We start from the raw sequence: 21,000 nt of genomic DNA, 5'->3' as shown, positions 1-21,000 counted from the left end.
ATGATTATCTTCATCGAATAATCCTCTCAATATTGACAAGCGACATTGGACATTAGGACCATTTGTGGACATCCTCTGAATATTCATGGTTGGCTGTGTAGCAGCACCGAACATGGATGTAATGTGACTTTTGGGGTGACAGCTCCAGACCTGCATCGTGGACGTACTCATCTACTGTATTTAGGGCCTCTTGCAGATAAAGATTTTGTGTCTCAAGGCGTTTATGAGTAGGCCATATTGTGACATTGTCTGCGTAAATAATGAACTAAAGGTGTGCACGGGACGAAATTTTGAGTCCGAGCCCTGGCCAGTCCCGACGATACAGGCCCGAGCCGGGTCCGGGCCTGACTCTGAAAGGGACCGAGCCCGCACTGGTCCAACCTGGCTCAGAGCCCGGTCCGTCATGCTATAATAGCAGTCGAAGCTATAAAAGAAAAAAAATAATTTCAGGATGATAACTTTATCCAAGGTCATGGAATGTTGAGTCCTCAGGTTTGAAATGGCTGATTTTCTGAATATGTTGAGGCACAGCACGTAGGTAGAATTAACATTGTGCAAAAACAACAAGTTATGCATTGAATTGATGTATTTGCGGCGCTCCTGGATAATGAACTCGACAGTAGTGCTAAAGTTTCTGTCGGTGCTACAATTTGTGGCAAGAATGGCTAGCACGTTCTTTGATAGGAAAGCAAGTTTTCGGCAGTAAGCAGGTTGTTTGCTTCTCCAAAATTGCGCTAGCTGTGAACTTAAACAAGTGGTTGGTTTTGTGGCCAAGTACTCGGTGAGCTCGCCTGGCTCACCATGGGCCTTTCATGTGAACTTTTCGCAACAAGAGAAACAAGGAAACTCTTGCACCGCAGATGCTTTGAGCTGTGTCCCTCTTCAACTGAGGCCATGTCGAGGCAGGAGTAAGCCACAACAGAGATGTTTGATAGGCGGCAGCATGGCGTGAATCTTGAAACAGATGCCTAAACATCAGCGCCGGTGTGTTACCAAAGCAGAAATGTGAAACTCAAAACTAAAAAGCTCACAGGCGGCCCCTCTGCTCGGTCACTGACGGCTACCAAGTATCCGTTCGTGGCGGGCAGGAAAGGCGGGTAGCATTGCTAAGAGGTTCAAAGGCTTGAGAGAAGAACTAGATGAGGTCCACTCTGACTGACGGCTAAAGAATTTTTTCAATAAAATATCATAACCAATTGTGACTCCATGAATGAATGTGATGCGTTTTACTGCTTGCGTGGAGTTTTCGAGCTCGGTCAGAATATTCCTTAAATGCGAATTTGCTCGTGTTATGTCCACGTCATCATGTCATTCGTCCCTGTAGCACTGATTCTATCTGTCAGAACGATGCACTTTCTGCTTCTGAGATTGTATGGAATGAATCGATGCATCATTGCATAAGGTCAGCGTATGTTACATTGGCAGTGCATCAGGGTTGTGTCTCGCATATGCAGGTGTCTGTGTCCGGGGACCAGCGCAAGCCTGAGGCAGTGGGGGAGCCAGGCAAGTGGGCGGCTGTGACTGAGGCACTGTGGGCACACTACCACGCGCGGCAGCACACGGAAGACTTGCTTCAGCGAAAGATGGAGCTGCGTAGACGGCTGCATGAGAAGCTGCACACCATCTTTCCCAGTGAGTGCTACATTTTGGGGGAGACTGCTGCAAAACTGCTGCAAAGCTGCCCATGGCGAAAAATTAAGCTAGTGAACATTGCTGCTTCGGTGAGCATTGAAAATTTGATGCTCATAACCTTGAAGTTCGTTATATCGAGGCTTAACTGCAGCAAAACCTTCTTGAAGTGAACAATTCTAAAACGGGCCGTCATGATCATGGCTGAAACCTGGTTAATTTGAACATTTTTCAGTCCCAATTACTTCAAATTAATGAGGTTTTACTGTACTTAATTATTCGCTTACATATTTGAACTGCTTGAATGCTTACAAAACCTTGTGCTTCTATTTGAGATGAGGGCATGCCAAGTTGCTTTGACCCTGTCACAATGGGTTAGTGGTTAAGACACTTGATTGGTGTAGTCAAGAACACTGGACCAAATCCCGGCCGCGCAGTCACTTTTCGATAAGAGGCGAAAAGCAAGGTGCCTTGTACTGTGATGTCAGTGTGCTTTAAGAACTCCAGCTGTTAGAAGTTTTAGGAGCCCTCCACTATGTTCTTCCTCATAGCCTGATTGCCCCTCATACCCTATAAGCCATATGAAACCAAGTTGGTTTTGGTGCCATTGTTTCTATATTTTGGTTTCCATGGTAACATTGATGTGGCTGTAGCTCCAGGTAGCTAGCTGACTGGAACTGCTGTTTTCAATCTTCTGGCATGTGTGCGATGGAACGGGGCAGGAGGGGAATGCATTCCAACCCCCTCTGTGTTCTTTGTGCAGTGTGTGGCTTGTACGTGGTAGGATCCTCGCTGACTGGCTTTGGGTCCAATGCCAGTGACGCCGACATGTGCCTCTTGCTATGCGAAGCAAAGGTGAGGAGCAGAGCAGCGCAGTGTTGCGCAGTTGACTGTAAGGGCATAACGTTGAACGGAAACGTTGTAGTTGGGGTGTGCAAAGACTTGAAAGCATCATGGAGGCTTGGAATTGGCTAGCTGGGTGAGATTATCTAATGCTTCCTCTAACTGGGCACGATGAATCCCTGATGGCTGTGACTGAATTTAGTGCATTACGTGGCACCCATCCTCAGTTTCATTTCTCCATCAGGCTGTTGCTGTGTGATTCGGGAGCTCTTGGAAATAGGTGTTAACATTTCTGAAGCACTGTTAGAAGAATTGAGGTTTGCTGTGTAGAAAGCTAACATGAGGACTAGAGAGGTACACGCCGAGAACATGCAGAGTTCGTTGAGGAGTGGTGAAATGGGGCTTCTGCCAGTGTTTGTGACCTGTGGTGTGCGAAACTTGGATTATAGGGGTTGCTTTGGGGGTACACGGAATGTGAAGATACGAGATGTATTTGCACAGGTGGACCAGCGGTACCAGACTATGGCCATTCTTCACCACGTGGCTCGCTTGCTGGCCAGGACAGGTGAGTGGCTGACTTGCAGCCGGCTCAAATTTATTGGTTGCAAGAGAATAGTACGCTAGCAGTAAAAATACAGAAAGAGATCACATAGCGAAACACTACACTTGGTTACCTAGCTCATAAAATTGGCTGCAAGATAACTGGAGAGAAGAAGAAAAAAAAAAAGAATTTGTGTACACGAAAATGATGAAATTGTAATTAGGGTCCTTTGTTTTTGACAAAACAGGTTTTGCTGAACCATTGCACCTGGAAAAGATTTTTCAGAAATTGGGTTAAACTTTATTTTTGCCCCGAAAGTCTGCGTATGAAAAATATACTGTAAAAGCTTGTTAATTCGAATTTCACGGGGCCAGTTCGAATTATCAAATAGCCTCGAAAAATTTGACAAGAATCATTCACATTACGATAAATTTAGTGTATTTACTCAGGTAATGAACCCACTCGCATAATGAACCTATCCCCCACTTTTGCCGCTGAGAATTGAACAATAAAAAGTGCATTCATCGTTAGCGCGTTCTTCTGCTTCGCACCGTCGCAGTCTTCAGCTCATTTCTTTGCAGCGCACCAGTTGTTGCATAGCGATAACATCGCGGCGCGAGTACCCTACCACCGGCGGTGGAGTTTTGATGGAGGCGAAACAGATAGGCGCCCATGTGCTGTACAGTTGAATCCCGCTATAACGAAATTCACGGTGCACGAAAAAAAATTCGTTCTCGCGGAACTTCGTTATCGCAAAAATTTGACGTGAAACGCAGAAAGAATTGCCCAAGCAGCAGCAAAGGCGTTTAATGCCAAAAATCTGTAAGCTTGGTTTGCTTACGCTTCACGGCGAGCAACGCCGTCACGCGATTTTCGCACTCGGTCAGCAAACCCATTGCAACATCGTCGTCTCGGACAGCAACGAAATTCCTGATGACATCAAAAGCGTCCATCACCTGTACGGCGGTTGCCGCAGCCGGCGCTTCCTGTACGTCGTCGTCTTCTTCATCGGAAGAGTCCTTATCATTCCGGGCAGCTTTTATGATCTGCTCATCACTCACATCTTCGTGAACAACAACACAAGCGTCAGCGCCGATGTATTCGTCGAGCTCGAGATTAGGCGGCACGGTTCCTATTTCTCCCAGCGTTTTCCAGGCGGCCGCGATCCCCGGAGCCGGTGACGCCTCTTCGTCGTCGTCTGTAACGCCTGGTGTTAGGCCAGCAGAGTGTACGGGTCAACCTTCGGCAAATCCGGCGTGCCTGAAACAGTTCACAATTATTGAGCGCCCCAGTGTGCTCCAGGCAGCAGACATAATCTGCAGTGCCACGTACAAGTCCACCTTCGTGTCTCGGCCGGTTTCAGTGTTAAAAAGCAGCCGCTGAATTAACCTCCCGCGGTAAGCGCGCTTCAGGCTAAGAATCACGCCCTGATCGAGAGGCTGTAAGACAGACGTGCAATTGGGAGGGAAAAACCTCAGCTCCGTGTTAGTGAGCTTGACTTCGTCGGAGTGATGCGCTGAACAATTGTCCAAAAGCAAGCAAACTTTACGGCCCTGCCGCTTCATGTCGCGGTCGAATGCCATCATCCACTCGGTGAAAATAGCGCGGGTCATCCATGACTTGTTGTTCGCCTTGTACTGCACAGGTAGGCTACGAGTTCCCTTAAAACAGCGCGGCTTGGCACTTTTGCCTATGACTAACGGCGGACGCTTGTCCGAGCCATCCATGTTTGTGCAAAGCAGCACTGTGATGCGTTTTTTGCTGTGTTTGCCGCCGTGACAGCGCTGCCCCTTGAAGTCGAGCGTCCTAGCCGGCAACATCTCGTAGAATAGCCCGGTCTCGTCGGCGTTGTAAATGTCTGCAGGCGCGAAGTTGCTTAAAATTCCGGCCATGTTACTCGCCTTCCAAGCAGCTGCTCCGTCCACGTCTGCTGACATTGACTTGCCGCACAACACTTTTCCAACGATGTTATGGCGGGCCTTGAAACGGTTTAGCCAGCCAATGCTGGCTTTAAAATCATCAATGCCAAGTAGGCATGCATAGTTCAAGGCTTTCTGCTGGACGATGCTTCCGGACAGGGGGACGTTGCTGGCTCGTGCTTCCACAAACCACGCATGCACTGCTTTGTCCAACTCTTCATGGAGGGGCCGCGTCACCTTTTTGTGCTTCGAGGATGTGCCTGAAGCAAGTGCCATTCTCACGCTGTCCTTATTGCCTAGAATCGTTGACAGCGAACTTGCAGGAATTCCGAAGTCTTCAGCAATTGCCGCTTTCTTCCTTCCGCTTTCTGCTTGGGCGATTATTTGAGCTTTTTGCTCAAGGGAAAGAGTTTTGCGTTTTTTCACTTGCGTTGCCATCGTGTCCTGCGGATGAAAACTCGTCGTTGTCGAAGAGAAAGGCAGCGAGTGAACAACGCGACCACGACACAAAGCCAAAATGGCGGAACTGCAATCACGTGATTTCATGCTTAATGTGGCTTTGGATTTGACTTGGACTTCTCGCCAATAAAACTAGTTTCGGTTTCGATTTTGAACGCGAAAATTTCGTTGAAGCGGAAACGCTCTGCAAAAATGGTTCGTTGTGCAGAGAAATTTAGGCCATTAATTCTTATAGGATACTCGCGGGGAATAAAAAATTATTCGTTGTCGCGGAAATTTCGTTGTGGCGGTATTCGTTGTGGCGGGATTCAACTGTACAATGTCGGTGCACGTTAAAGGTCCCCAGGTGGTCGAAATTACACCGTAGCCCTCCGCTATGGCACCTCTTTCTCTCTTTCTACTTTAACTCGCACCTTCCTCCATTTGGCGTGGTTCAGGGCAGGTACTGCACCTTTCCATTTTTGTAAAACAATTATTTATTACTGTTATTACAGTTGAATCTCGGTACAAGGGCCGCGTGAAGGAAATTTTCGCCACAACGAAGTATTTTGCATTCCTCGTGAAACCCTATAGGACTTAATGTATTAAAATTTCCTCAAAAACAAAGTACTTTGCGAGCACATGTTCGCTTCTACGAATTTTTTTCCCCGAATTTTTGCAGGTGAGTGGCCCTCTGTCTTGTCTTTCTTCAGAAGGTGGATGGTGGAGAGTGACTTTCCCACAATTAATTTTTTTGCATTGCAGACCGCTGGGGGAAGGGGGCGAATCCATACTGCACATCCTTCTTGTGCGCACTGCTCGTTTCCTTTTTCTTTTCTTCAAGGGAAACTGAAGCCTTCCCGTCAAGTATGTCGCTAATGGGTGGTCGTGGATGACGTGCCATATTTGCGGACTGGCTTATGGCATTCGACCGCTACGTGAGCAGGCAGAAACGAAAGGTTTGTTTGCTCTTAGACAACTGTTCTGCCCACCGCATTGACGACGTCAAACTGTCTAGCGTCAAAGCGCAAGTTTTCCCACCGGAATGCACTTCAATCATTCAGCCGCTAGATCAAGGCATCATCTGAAGCGTGAAGTGCACTTATCGGGAGAGGCTGAGTCAACGGGTTCTCTTGAACCTCGAAACTGGCAGGGAGACAAAGGTGGACCTATTCATGGCTCTTCAGATGATGGCTGCTGTGTGGAACGTGACCTGGTCCACCTTGATCTACAACTGCTTCCAGCACGTCAGGTTTGTTGATGAGTTGATGAGGAGACAACCAGCACAGCTACAGCCGTGGAAGATAACGCTCCATCATCGTCGACTCTGGGAATCAGTATGGCCTGGAAATCCCTCCAGGATGCAGGAGACATCCCTGGCGATATCGAGCTGGACGATTAACTCAACGCTGACACGGATGTGCTTGTCTACGAAGAGCTAAGTGATGAGGACATCATTAAAAGTGTTGGTGAGCTGGAAGAGCCGCCGTCCAATGCTGAAGACGACTCCGCCCAGGATTCACCTGCCTTGGCAACCTCGTTGCAGATGATGGACGTCTTCAACGTTATTAGGAAGTTCCTGGGCTCTCACGATGACAACGTTGAGATGGCTCTCTTAACACTTTCTTGTCCGCGGGAAAAGTAGGAGTTTTGAGTGGCATCAAAAAAATGTTGTTTTTTTTTCTTTTTCTTTTTTTTTTTTTTTTTTTTTTACAAGAACTTGCTTGGTACAGGAGTGTGTGGTAGGAAATTGTAGAGGAGGAAATTCTCTTCACAATGATATTCATCACAATTAACATCTTTATTGCATAGGTGATCGAAAAAATTAACGGAAAAAAATTGTTGTTAAAATTTAAAAAACTCATAAAAGCAGCTAAAATTCCTTACATAAAAAAAAATTTTAAGATATACGTTTCTTAGAACAGGGACCGAGGTAACAATGCTGCAAATTCCAGCTTTCCAAGTACAGTATAAAATATTACACCATATGACTATCGTGCCACCACGCGAAGCAGTTCCTTGTTGCCGTGAAAAAGGTTTGCTGCACATGTCTCACAGAAAACCTTTGTTTTTTGTTCCACCTTTCTTTCTTCATAGCACAATTTTCAGTTCTTGTACTTCTTCATTTTTTGGGACTTGTGCTGCAGCCCCTGAGGTTGATCATGGGCGGAAACAGAGGGTGAACATCGGGGTCTCCAGGTTGTGGCTCACCAAATCCAAGCAGTTGCTCGGCCAGTTTTTTTTTTTTTCATCTGTTCTGGCGCGACAACTTGCTAAGGTCCGTCTTTTTCGCCGTAGAAAGGTTTTTCCAAAATATGCATCCACGCGCATTTGTTCGTGTTCATGCATTTCTCCTTGATGATCTCCATGGTGAAGAATAGCAGAAAGAAATCGATGGCTTGGAGTAGCGCCATGCGGTGCTGCGGCGCGCATTGCCGAAGTCGACCCCTGGCTGTCTCCTAGGAGAAAAACAGGACTGTTTGCACTGCCTTTGGCAAGTAGTCCCGCCCGAATGATGTTGAGGTCCTGCAGATAACAGTTATGACGTAAAGAACACTCTGATTTCTACCCATCAGCGCGCAGCAAAAGCAGAACTTGAGAAAACGAAGCCTACCAGGGCATGGCCGTTGACGTTCCTGGTCGGTTCGACGCAGTTTTGCTGTCGGTGCTGAAATCTGAAGAGCTGAATTCATCTTCCGAGTCATCAATGTTGCTGTTAGCATCCACAGATGAGCCCTCAGATGCGGCAGTATCCGTGGAAACTGCCCGATTTAGAGCAGCAGCTGCAGCGCGCGTCATCGACGCCATTTTGCAAGCAAGGAGCACCGGTTAAGTTACTTGGAAACTATAAGAACGCCTGTGGCTAAAACAATAAAACCGAAAGTGAAATTGAACAAAGGGTTGTTATATTACCCACTGGATGCTGCTACTTGTCAAGGAGCGCTTCGAAAGCGGGAAAATTCGAATCGTGAAACCATCGATAACGGGTTCTCGATTGGAATAGGCGTGGACAGGAAAGGGCTAATAGACTGTGAAAGTCGCGTTACGTCTCTGCTGGCAGTGAAACACAAGCAGACAAAGCTTACGGACTTTAGGAAATAGCTTCTTTTTTTGCTCAAGTTGTCTGTAAATTCTTGGCAACGAAATTGTACAACGGAATTTTTTGTACTCCCCGTTGATTAAATTGTACCGGGATTCAACTGTATTATGAGCATCGTTTTCCATTCCGGGGGGGGGCAGGTCCGGACGCGACCTAACCAATGCGAGACCCGTAGCATTCATCCGATGTAACAGCCTTACATGGCCGTTGGCTGGGACCGCACAGACAGAAATACTTTTCCGCATTTCTGAATTAAAGGGGTCGAATTTATCAGCATTGAGTTGCAAGTCTCGGAGGTCATGCAGAACAGACAGTAAGCAGCCACGGCCGCCACCTTTCTACCTTCCAGCTCTGTAAGCCTCCGTGCCGTCATGTAATAGCTAGGTGTCACCTATTCTTTCATGGTACCTGAGTTTTTCTTTCTCCCTGTTTTGACGCAGCCGCATAGCTATGGCACCTTAAGTGGGGCGCTTCATTGACAATGGCTGGGTGCCAAACGCCGTGCCGTACAGTTGGAATTATCCGTAGCATAACCGGCTCGCGTTCGAATTAACAGGCTTTTTTGTACACAGACCTGTGAGAAGCTTGGCCGGACCAAGTAGTGTAGTTCGAATTATCGAGGTTCGGATTAACGAGCTTTCACTGTAGTATTTGCTCGCATGTTGAACCCACCCTCTACTTCTGTCATTGTTTTAAAACAGTGTTAGCCTTTCTTACAAAGCCTTCAGTTTAGCACCATCATAGGTGCCATCCACATTGTATACCTTAGCAACATCCCAAGATGCTGTGCGCGACAAATGGCATTATCGTGGCTGACCGTGTGCTTTACTGGATGATTGATGGATAATGGATGGATGTGTGATGAGAAATTTCTAATCTAGCAAGAAAAATATTCAATTGAAACTTCTTTTTTTCTTTGCTTAATGATGCCAACGTTTCTAGGTTCATTACATGAGCCAATGTGGCAGTCTACCAGAGCACGAACTGTGCGCACTTAGTGGTAACAGTCGTGTCTTTTTTACTTATCCTGAAGCAGCATTATGATGTAGTAATCATATTCAAATAATTTTAATGATTGTTATAGACTTGGCCTAATGTGTAGATCAGTTCTGGAAGCATGTCCCATGCAGTTCTGTTTCAGTTTCTGGTAACGCGTGGGACATCACCGGGCTCAGTTGGTAAGAGGTGGCACTCAGCCTCACTATGGGTGTCTGTTGCTGCCTAGCCGCGACCTACCTGGTTGTTTTTCCACAGCACTTTTTGAATCCCAGTGCATGCCCCGTAAGTGCTAATCAGCAGTCGCACAGCACTCTGGGTGTAGTTCTCTTGGGAGGTAGGGACACCGTGTGATTGGTGTTGGCGGGCGCAGGCTGGTGCCAGGCCGGGCGACCCCAGGTGATTCATGCCAAGGTACCCATCCTGCGCTTTCGCGACCGTTCCACGGGAGTCGAGGTGGACCTCAACGTGAACAACGCAGTGGGGCTGCGCAACACGCGGCTGCTGAAGTGCTACGCGCAGCTGGATGCTCGTGTGTCTCCTCTGGTGCTGGCGGTCAAGGCATGGGCTTCGGGTCGTCACATCAACCAGGCCAAACATGGAACCTTGTCCAGCTACTCCCTGACACTCATGGTCATCCAGTTCCTGCAATGTACGTCTTTCAATGTACTCTGCATGTTAGCGGGACGGGCCTTTGATCATACCACTTGTGAAATTGCGTTTCAGGACTTCGCTGTTCTTTGTTGCCAGTTCACAGAAGGACAGTAGAATCCCGGTGATGTGAGCCGGGTTGATGCAATTCATAAAATTTACCTACTGAAGTGCATTGTGCACAGTGTACGAAATTTTGGATATTTCAGGCACTCTCCCACATCAATGTGGATGGTAAGAATGTGCTAGCCATGGGCGCAACCTCAAGCGCTACGTGCTGCCTGCATGTCATCAACTCCATGATTGCTAGTTGTGTTATACAGTCGAACCCGGATATATCGAACTCGAAGGGGATCGCATATATCAATAATTCGATATACAGAAATCGGCTTGTGACAGCACTTACGATGCAAGAAAAATGATACCGTATTTATCGCATAATCAACCCACTCGCATAATGAACCCACCCTCCACTTTTGCAGTAGCGCCCATTCTGCCAGTCAAGTGCCCAAGCAGTGCCTTCGAAATTAACCCTTTGACTGTCTGGCGTTTCTGGCCGTGACGCACCTTCAGTGCTGGCTTGGTTGCAGAGAATGGGCATACCAAGGAACGAGCATAGTGATTTTTTTTTATTATGATTGCTATAAAATAACATAGTCATTGGAATATGCACATTTCAGTCTTCGGCAGGTATTATTATTTAACATAATCATCGTCAGCCTGATTATAAATTAGATAAATGAGGATAATAAGAAAACACTGCTCGATACTTCTTCAGAGTCCGATTCCGAGCTCGGCTCATATTTATAATGAAAAGAGCCATTGCTCAAGTCTGCAGTCGAAGGCCTTGTGCGGATAGCCATCCGAAAGTAACCGCACACACGGAGGGTGCACTGTCGATGGCCCGCACAATGGAGAGAAATGGCACATTGTGAAATCAAGATGACAGAGGGAGGTGGAAAGAGGCTAAAACAACCTCCTTTGCTGCTGCTAGCCGCAAGCAAGGGTGCGGCAAGAGAGTGCGAAAGCGCAGCAATTTAGTCGTGTCGACCTAGTATTAGAGAGGCAACGGCGCGAGCCCCTGAACGTGACGCGCCGTAGCAGACACGCCAACAGAATAAAAATAAAAACCTGCAAACCTGCTGGAGGTGGCAGAACAACCCTTGAACTCATAACCGCATGCACTCACCGCAAAATGCGCGCGCCGTATGATCACTCAGCGAGATAGAGCAGCGCACGCGGAGCGACCGTGCCCCCCCAGCAAAGAAGGTGGCAGGTGTGGACGTGGTCGCTCCATACTCTTCAGTACATACGGACCAACACAACGCGTGGCGAAAATGCGAACTTGTAGAAAGATATTACAGATAGCACAGCCTGACCAAGTGCGCCAGCTTCGCGCCCAGGCGTGAAGTTTTGAATGCACGATAGAGAACATACCGGTACGTCGGTGATACCGTGGGGGGGAAGCGCGAAAACGTACCGGTATGTCTGTGACAGCGAAAGGGTTAAGGGGGGATGTGGGTCTCAAAATAATGTTCTTTATTATTTGTCCAATCTGAATGAAACTTTTCAGTTTTGATCAGTTTTTCATGCTGATTTCAAATCTGTGCTTAGATTTGTGATAGCTGCATGGCTTCATGGACTGCAGTTGATTTAAAAAATAATCAAAGGGTACTTCCTACAGGGATTTTTAACAATTTCGCCTTGCCAAACACAAAAAATAATTGCATAGACTCAATACCAAAGACATGCTCTAGGGGGTGATGCTATTTTTATTGATTGAAAGCAACTTATAGGCAAGGAAATGGGCCACCTCTTACTACATACTTTTCTCTAATTAGCTCTCATTACCATGCTAATTTGCAGTTAGCACAATTGCATCAGTGCAATATGAATAGCATCACCCCCTAGATCTTTTTAGTATGATTACAATGATACCTAATTTGTCAGTGTCACTTAAAATCAACATAGAAAAAAGCCCCGTAAAGCTGAGTGCAGTGCCCAAAAACTCCGAAATGAGAAAAACTCATCTGAAGTTTCAGACAACTGTAACTTTTTCTAGAATACAGCTACAGCAATGTGCATGACATCAGTGTGTAGCTCTGCTTTTTGAGCCTGTACTAAATATGTGACAGTGCCATACCCCCAAAATTGCAAAAGCTTGTCATAAAGCTATGTACTACCCCTAGAATCAGCATGAGAAACTACATTTATCCCTTCACATGCCTGTTGCAGTGCCTTATAAGGTAAAGAAATACTTAAAATTGTGCAATAGCATGGTATCACCACATTAATAAACTTTCACAAGGTTTAAGGCCAAAACACGGTGGCATGTATTTCTCAAATTGACTTAATAAACTGGTCACTGTCCCATAATAAAACTTTGCTGTGCAGCAGATGCAGAGTCGCATGCAGAGTCCTTTGCTGGAACAAACACTCCATTGCGTACTGCTGCGCAAAATTTTTTGCTCACCGCACTTATCACGCACCCCTGCGAAAAAAACAAAACAGAAAAGACAAAAACGAGATCGTCCACTGAAGTCGCGGCTGAGGAACGCGGACAAGGGCGCTGTCAGGATCACATGTCAGAAGTGATGCGATGAAAAAGCTGCGAGCGGCGGCGTCGATGGAGTTGATCAGTATCAACTGAACAGTTCAGTGCAACATATTCGTGCTTTCTTGAATGTGTCTGGAAGCGCTCGGTGACCACTCTATGCCGCCATACATGCTGCATCGGACTGGCAGCGCGCCGTCGTCATTGTTCTTCAGCGGCGCGACAGAGGGAGAAGTGTAGCGCTTGCGTAATCTTGCGTAAAACATGAGCAGCACGTGGAGACTGATTGAGCGACCGGCGCATACACTTGTGTCGCACCCTAAACACATGGCGAGATGTGGTGTGCCCCTTCAGAGAAGTGCAGTGCCTCGCAGGAAAGTGTACTTACTGTTCCATGCTGTCACAGAGCGGATTTTAAAGCCGCACTATATTCAGCATTTCGCTTCGTGCGACCGCATAAGTGGTACGACTTAAACATTGATTCCTGTGGGAGGCAGACTGGTGGCCGGCAAAAACCACGTTATATCCGGCTTCACACTGCAACGATTATATTATGAGTGGTCTCCGCTGTATTTCATTTCATCTAGAATTTCTTAATTGGGTCATAGTTATTGTGGGGTTTAAATGTAGATTGAAATGAAAACGTTTGCATGCTTCTAAATAAGAACTCTGAAGTCCTCACAGACCTTGGCACTGGGCAATGCTGAAAACTTTCACAGTGGTAGCTTTGCTTGAACCGAAATAAATTTGAATGAACTCGAACCTTATTTGTAACATCATTTTTGCTACTGTCAGACAGGTGTCTTGCCTTTTGTTAGTGTAGAAGCGATGCCTGTATTCTGATGGCTCCACCAGAGCACGCAGTCTACACCACATAAATCCTGACAATCCTGAGCACTGTGATCAGGATGCTCAACTGCTGAACCCAAGAATGCGGGATCGAATCCCGGCTGCGGCCCCCCTTTTTGATGGAGGCGAAAAGTAAAGTCTGTGCGCTGTGCAATGCCAGCGCATGTTAAAGAACTCCAGGTGATAGGAATTTTCAGAACCCTTCACTACGGCGTCATAGACTGAGTCGCTTTGGGACGTTAAACCCTGGAAACCAAACCAGAAAGATGAACCGGGAATGGAAGCTTTTCAACCTAGGAGCTAGTGGGAGTAGGAACGCTTTCTAAGGTGATGCCTGCCTAGAAAGGTGATGCCTGCCTTTTTGTGCAGGTGGTGTTGAACCAGCTGTGCTTCCATGCCTGCAGAAGATGGAGCCCGTAAGTAGTCTTCACTTTTCTCCCTCAGTAACTCTCCACGAGCACATATTGCAACCGTAGCAGTTGTTTGTGTTCAGTGATGGCTTTGATAGCAAGTCCTGTACATTGTAACGGCCATTGTGCACTTAATTATGCCAGCTTTAGAGCAACTGGAGCACAATTTCGCACCCTTTAAAAAGACTAGCGTATGTAACAAGGATACAGAGATAGAAAAAGAGAAAAAGACAGGATGAGGCACTAAACATCAACTGAGGTTTTACTACAACAGAAAGGTATGTAGATACACTTTGGTGGCGCATGCGCACACTGGGTTATAAAAATGAAGCAAAAACTAATCAGAATGTGGCAAACTGTTCCTGAGGCACATTTCTTCTTTTCTGGACAAGGCAAGGGAAGGCATCCTGACACAGTTATTACCTTGCCTGCTAATATTATAGGCCTCACATGTATTACGGCCTAACATTGTGCCTCCCCTACCAAGCACACACGTGGCATCAAACGCCGGCACGCACCTGCAACGCTTAGAATGTTTGGCCACAGCACCTACAGCAGTGAAGCAAGTAAAAAGAAGGGCTAAACAAAGGCGCCTGGCACCAGCAGCTGCGGATTGCACTCGTGGAGTCTGAACTATTAAAAAAATATTCATTGCAGATCACAGTGAGGCATTTCGCCTCACTGTGCAGTTGCGTCTTCACTCTGATGCTGATTCAGAGTGCCTTAGTGTAAAGTGAAGTTTACTAATGAAATCCTCTACAAGATTCTTGTATTTCAAAAGGTCTCGGCTGGGAACAATAAATCCTTATTAAAGGCAGACATACTGGATGCTTGATACGAATGCGAGGGATCTCCGGTAGTACAGTCAAATTCAACTCCCAGTACGCAATATAAGTTTTATCTTTGTATGAATGCGCAATGGTTTTGCAAGTTGACCAAGAAAAGACATTGAAAACATTGCTTTTCGTCATTTTGGAATGTGCAGGGGGTCTTTATGATGCATTCTTAGCATTTGAGCAGGCGCTTGTAACCTACCTTACACATGTTCTTGTCTGTGCTTGCTGGGCCTTGTTTTTCAAGTGTGATTGCATTTGCATATCTGGTTGGCTCACTGCACGTGTAAAATGTCAATAACTATGCCTATGCCAATGATATCATCATCAGCCTGACTATACCCACTGCAAGGGGAAGGCCTCTCCCATATTTCTCCACCTAGCCCGGTTATACATATAGCATGATATATAGCATCTTTATTGCTTGCATCCACCAGACCCATGGAGGAAGAAACAAATAGGAGGGAGCACGCGCAGCCTCTGCAAGCCAACCTCCTCTGACGCCGCTCCCTTCTCTCTCTTGCGCACAATGATTCTTGGGAATTTAGCCAACATAGTTGCCAGACTCAAAAGCAGCAGGGTACATATGGTATTGTTTAGTGACTTTGGATGTCCCCGCACAAAGCCTACCGGAGTGGTCTGCCGAAAGTTGTGCGTCTCGTCGTAACACGAGTTACTTTGTTTACAATTGTTGCATTGTACTCCGTGTTTATAGGCACACTAGTGAGAACTACAGGGGCCTTTTCATCTTTGGTTTCGTCAGGGAGACTACGAATTCGACATAATGTTGCATGCTTGGGGAACTGAATGTGTATTTGAGGTCTGCATTCTCTGAATGAAACAAACGATTTTCTTCTCGAGCAATACATTTACATGCCGTGACAAACAAACGTTTCGTTTCTCGAGGAGTGCGCATAACAGGTTACTCACCGTTGCCCCGAGAGGTATAGCTGTGTAGCTCTAGTATCCCGGCACACTGCATTTCATATGGCAGTACTTGTTGTTGGGCTGGTTGGCTTGATTATATGCTTGCGAGACTCAGCGCACAAAGGCGGAGCACGAGAACACAAAGGACGACAGAACGAAGCGATGATCAGCACTTCGTCCTCTCGTCTTTCTTGTTCTCGTGCTTCATCTTCGTGCGCCAAGCCTCGCAAGCATTTCATATGACGCAGCTGAGGGGACCGAGCCATATACGCGAAATACACGAGTGCACTGTGTGGCAGCTGCAGCCCCTACGGGAACGGCCCGTCTAAAAGTCCAAAGTTTAATCCATCGCCTGCTCGCAGTGCGCGCCTCAGGTTTCTAGCGCAGGCGTCGCGTAGCGAAGGCCACGCAAAGGCATTCCTTCAGAGGGAAGCCTGCGAAACCGCAACCGAAACCAGCTACCAGCTACTGCTTTGCCGTATCACGTGACTGCTAATTTCCCATGATGCTTTCCATTATATTTTTTATGACTAGGCTTCACTTTTCTGCCGCGGCGCTCACTCCTAGCTTTTTCTTCCTCCATGACCAGACCAAACCAGCTCACTTCATATGAGGCTGTTGAATAGTTAGAGAAATAATGAACAAATGCTTGCACTAAGAGATGGGTAGCAGGTGAGGATTCTGTGTGAAACATTCCACATCGTTGCTGCTGCTGCAGCATGGTTACTTGCAACGGGTGTAATGAAAAAAGTATGCATATACGCATGGGGATTCGAACTTTGAACAAACGCGCATTCAGTCCTGCCACATGTTAATCGAGTTGTTGTGCGGGTTAGACTGCGATTCTTTCTCCGTTAGCTGAGTGCGGTTCAAGATGCTAGTGCTTGAAGTCTTGTCTTCTGGATTGTATTGCTCTGTACTGATTTACTTTAGGTTCTTTCATTTTTCACAATGAACTTTCATGTCCTGTTGCTGTCAAGAGGTGTCTGCGTCCAGTGGACTGTGTTGCCTAAAACCTGGTATGATTGAGACGTCGGGGATCTGTGGCACCTCTATTCTAGTGCGTTTGAAGTAAGAAAATTCCTGGTTGATATTAGCGCCAGCGTTCATATCGGAACCTTAAATGGCACTTTCTGTGTGTCCTACTGTGAATTGCCTTCCCGCTGTGCAAACTTAGGTGACTGCTCACATCGTGCAGGGCCGGTTCCCAAGCGACGGAGACGTGCGTCTGTTGCGGCTGGGGGAGGAGCTGCCGCAGTGGCGGTCCAGCAACACGCAGAGCCTGGGCGCACTCTTTGTGGGCTTTCTCAACTTCTACGCCAACCGCTTCAGCTTCTCCCAGAGCTGTGTGTCGGTGAGGCTGGGGTCGCCACTGAGCCGCGTCGAGGCAGTTGCTCACCACACACCGGGCGCTGGCCGCTCCCAGTGGAAATACATCTGCATTGAAGGTGTGTATTTGGCAGCGAAGGTGTGCCTCTCTGCTCTGCTGTCAGCCTGCCTCAGTGGCTTGACAGCATTTGGCTGTCAGTCCGCATCGTCATGATTATGATGCTCCTACCCGGCAGGAATTGCCTCGAGAAAATCGGGCACTCTCCTATCTACCGTGCCGAGCACCACCAGCTACGCCCTTATTGGCCCATCGCGGAGCGCCGGTGCTTCGTCACTGATTGTTGATAACAGGATGCCATGTCACCAGTGCGCCTCTTATCTCTACCTTTCTTCGCCTTTTAGGCCAGTATGACGCTCGAGCCTAAATTTTCCACGTTTTACACCGTGGTCGTGACTACGAAACGTCGCTAGACTAGCTAGGTAATAACTATGCGACTTTTTCAATATGGCACCAGGCCACAAGCAGTCGGTGCCGGCAGTCAATCAAAAGTGGTCACTTGGGTCACATGCTTTCGGAGCCCAATAGCAGTGCGTGTTTCGTGCAATTTTGTACCTTTGTTTTCTGCTTCGGGTGTTGCTCAGGGATGCTAATTGTGACTTGGGAATAGCCTGAATCATGATGTTTCGAATGGGACCAAAATGGGGCCGGTGGAGAACATATTTCTCAATCTGCGGTCGATCAAAACTCAGCGCGATTTCACCTCAATTTAAGAGCCAAGCGTTCAGATTCGCAACTTTGGAACGCTTTAATGTACGAAATAGTTGGTATTTTTCAACCAAAATTTGCAGATAGTTATGGAAACGTCTCAAGACTGTGAAAAGGAAGAAATCAAAAATGATTGTTTGACCAACTTTCGGCCACAAAAAGCTGTGTCCCCCCTCAAGTGCCCAGCTGTAGTGCTGGCGGCTATGCTGGTCTCACATTTCTTTGCTGGCGTTAAATACAACTCCCGTAATTTGGAATTAGTTGCTCTTTTCATTTTCTAGATTGGAAGGCGTCAGAAGCATTGCATCGTGACAAACGCAGCCGACGATGTGCGTAGTGTTCTCACTGGATAGGCCCGCTAGGCATAGATGATCTGCAGGTTCTCCGACATGGTTATTTGGCAGAGGAATCTGCTCATTTTCGGAGCCTCGCAGCACCAAGGCACAATTTTAACATTGCTGATTAATAACTTCTTTTCTTTAAATTTTTTTTGCCATATTTATGCCACATCGCATACTTTCTCGCCAGCGTAGACATTGCTGCAGAGTCTCCGAGGCCACCGGTACTAGACAAGATGGCGTCTCAGGGCACGGCTTCGATGCGCGTAGAAGACGATTGGAGGTTCCTTTTTGTTACATGCACCAAGCAGCAAATAGGCTAGGTTGTGGTTTTTTCCCGTCTGCTACTTTTTTTTTCTAACCAACAAGCTGAACGATGCACTGCAGCACGAAATTTGAAGACGAAAAGGTGCTCTTTCTAATGAGATCAAGATCGCCGTGAGTGTGGCTGTGGAACGGAAGCCATACTTTTTTGGAAATGTATTATTTTAGTGCAAACGCCGATACGAAATGATCCACCTGACTTTTTATGAATTGATATTGCACCTCAGATATTCACGAGAGGTGAGAAACTTGGTAGAATTGGAGAATGATAGTTGTAGGTTCTAATAATGCTGTTTTTTAAAGATTGATTCATTTGGCGATTTTTCTGCCTCCAAGATTCGTGTCCTTTGATAAAGTTACAGTATAAACGCGAGTAGGGGCCGCACCCCCATTTCCCAAAGCATATATTTTTAAAAAATCTGTGTAATTGCCGCACCCAACATTTCGCGACTCACACGGGAATAGCCTTCAAAATGCACGCGCACTGGAGCTTGCAGATGCCGCCCACCCATGCTACTTTATAATAGCGGAAAGCAATAAGCAAAAATAATTTTGTAGTTGTAGATCTGCCGATCTCTGCGCAGACACATTGCTACTATGCTAAGGCCAGCAGTGTGCTGCTTCTTAGTCATTGTGGATGTGACCGTGCGATTCCATGCAAGGCTTTTGCTTTGTAGCTAGTAGATAGATAGTATTCTGCAGCAGTTTGGCGATGGCTAACTTGCGCTTAATTTTTCTTTTAACAGTGCTACTCTACATCGAGGCTTATGTGCGGGAGATGCGTTTCTGGGACCGCTCCGATGCATTGACAACAAGAGTCATGCAAATAAGACAGTTCACGGCAGGTTTCTTTGGCATGACCAGTTGATCACCCTTCACACATTTGTTGGGTCGCCATTTCTGTGTAGGCTTGTGAAGATGTCTGTACTCGTACTGCATGGACTGATGATTTCAGCAGTTAAGCTGAAGCGAAGGTGCACTGACCTTCAGTGTGTGTGGCCCATCACTCCGATTTTTACTGCACAGGGCATTGTACTGCTCCGTGTAGAAGAAGCTCAGTGGTGGTAGCTTTGCGTTGTCTCGTGCTGCCCACAAATTGCATGCATGCATTCCAGTGAGAAAACTTGCGTCTGTGCCCAGAACCCTTCGACCAGACCAACACTGCCCGATCGGTGTACGACTGGGACGCCTTCCAGCAGATTGTGCGTGCCTTCCACGACACCCTGGACTGCCTGGAGAATGGCCGTGGCCCCAAATGCTTGCTGCTACCAGCCCCGCCAGACGAGTGAGAAAGGAAGCGTCTGCGTTTAGTCTTCGTCACCTTCTGTTGTTTGTGGGCACGCTTGAGCTTGCCATTTACCGGTGGTGCCTTTTGAACTGATCTCAGCAGGAATCGTGCGTGGCAAAAGCTGTTGCTCCGTGTATCGAGTTTGCCCACTTTGGCAGTGCACCTGCGGGACTAGAATGTACATAAAATTTATGTTCAGAAATACCACATGCAGTGGTTTCGCACAAAGAAAGCTGTTTTATTAAAAAAAGAATGGTGTTTTATTTATCTTGCGTTGTCTTGATCTGAGATGATTGATTGTGGTGAAAGCACCATTTTGGTAGACAAGTATTGCTTACCACACCTGCTTCTCAAAAGAAACCCCGGCTTTGCTTCTGCTAAAGCTTGGCTAGGACTGTTCAGTTATCACGTCATTACCCCGGGCAGGAGAGATAGTAAATGGGAGTTTCTGTGAGCGTGAAAAAAAATTCGATTTCATCATTTTTTTTTGGAAGGCTGTGTTAACAGCCTCATTCTCTTCCTTTTATGCTAATATTGTTACAGACATCAGTCGCAATAGCATCATAATAGGACCTTATTTGCATGAATACAGCATAAAGGGTTTCTTGAGAAATAGAAGTTTGAAAAAAATGTGCAATTATAATGAAATCTGCAACTGTTCCGTCAACTGTAGTCTGCCTACCAAGAAAACAAATGGCTCACTGAAATATGGAAGCAGCAGGTATGTCGATATTGTTAACGGGCAAAGCTTCTGATTTGCTTATTGCAATTGAGTGAATGCAAATCTGTGGTACTTGGATGTACGCAGCCTCCCACCCAGCTGTAGCTGCCATCAGTTGCCTAGTGTTGCGCCCTTTTTCCCTTTGCCTTCCCTGTACCACTCTTTCCTCATAACGTAGGAGTGCACTAACAAAAAGCGGAAGGGATGGCACAAAATAACAAGCACAAACTTTCAACTAATCTTTATTTTCAAGATCTGCATGTTTTTCAAGCTACTTATCTAGACACAAGATCAGAATACAATGAAAAAATGGAAAGAATTCCTTATCTAGGCACAGAATCTGAGAGAAGTAGTGTCGCTGTATAAATTGCCACTCTCATGCAGTGCAGCCAGGGTAGGCCAGACCGGAAATTGTGAACAAGGATTTGAAACTACATAACATCTCGGAACTCAAAACTGGCATAATACCCAGAAATGTGGCGCAACAAATGCAATCACATGCAAAGAGACACAACACACGCGCACACTACCAACTGTAATATGG

The 21,000-nt window shown here is 46.7% G+C and overlaps 1 protein-coding gene across 2 annotated transcripts in view; it reads left to right on the top strand.

Moving 5' to 3' along the window:
• Positions 1-20,002, top strand: part of LOC146196001 (poly(A) RNA polymerase gld-2 homolog A-like) — a 50,778-nt gene extending 30,776 nt beyond the window's left edge. For both annotated transcript variants that reach the window (XM_084598001.1, XM_084598000.1), the window contains 7 exons: positions 1,455-1,632; positions 2,393-2,484; positions 2,974-3,037; positions 9,840-10,118; positions 13,890-13,936; positions 16,889-17,138; positions 19,588-20,002. In XM_084598001.1, the coding sequence (XP_084454127.1) occupies positions 1,455-1,632; positions 2,393-2,484; positions 2,974-3,037; positions 9,840-10,118; positions 13,890-13,936; positions 16,889-17,138; positions 19,588-19,736 (1,059 nt within the window). In that variant the 3' untranslated portion in view covers positions 19,737-20,002. The remainder of the gene's footprint in view (positions 1-1,454; positions 1,633-2,392; positions 2,485-2,973; positions 3,038-9,839; positions 10,119-13,889; positions 13,937-16,888; positions 17,139-19,587) is intronic.
• The last annotated feature ends 998 nt before the right edge of the window (positions 20,003-21,000 follow it).

Source organism: Amblyomma maculatum, chromosome 3, assembly GCF_055883805.1.
Source record: "Amblyomma maculatum isolate TAMU_Amacu chromosome 3, ASM5588380v1, whole genome shotgun sequence".
In the NCBI taxonomy this organism is placed as follows: domain Eukaryota; kingdom Metazoa; phylum Arthropoda; class Arachnida; order Ixodida; family Ixodidae; genus Amblyomma; species Amblyomma maculatum.
This window is presented reverse-complemented; position numbering and strand designations above follow the sequence as displayed.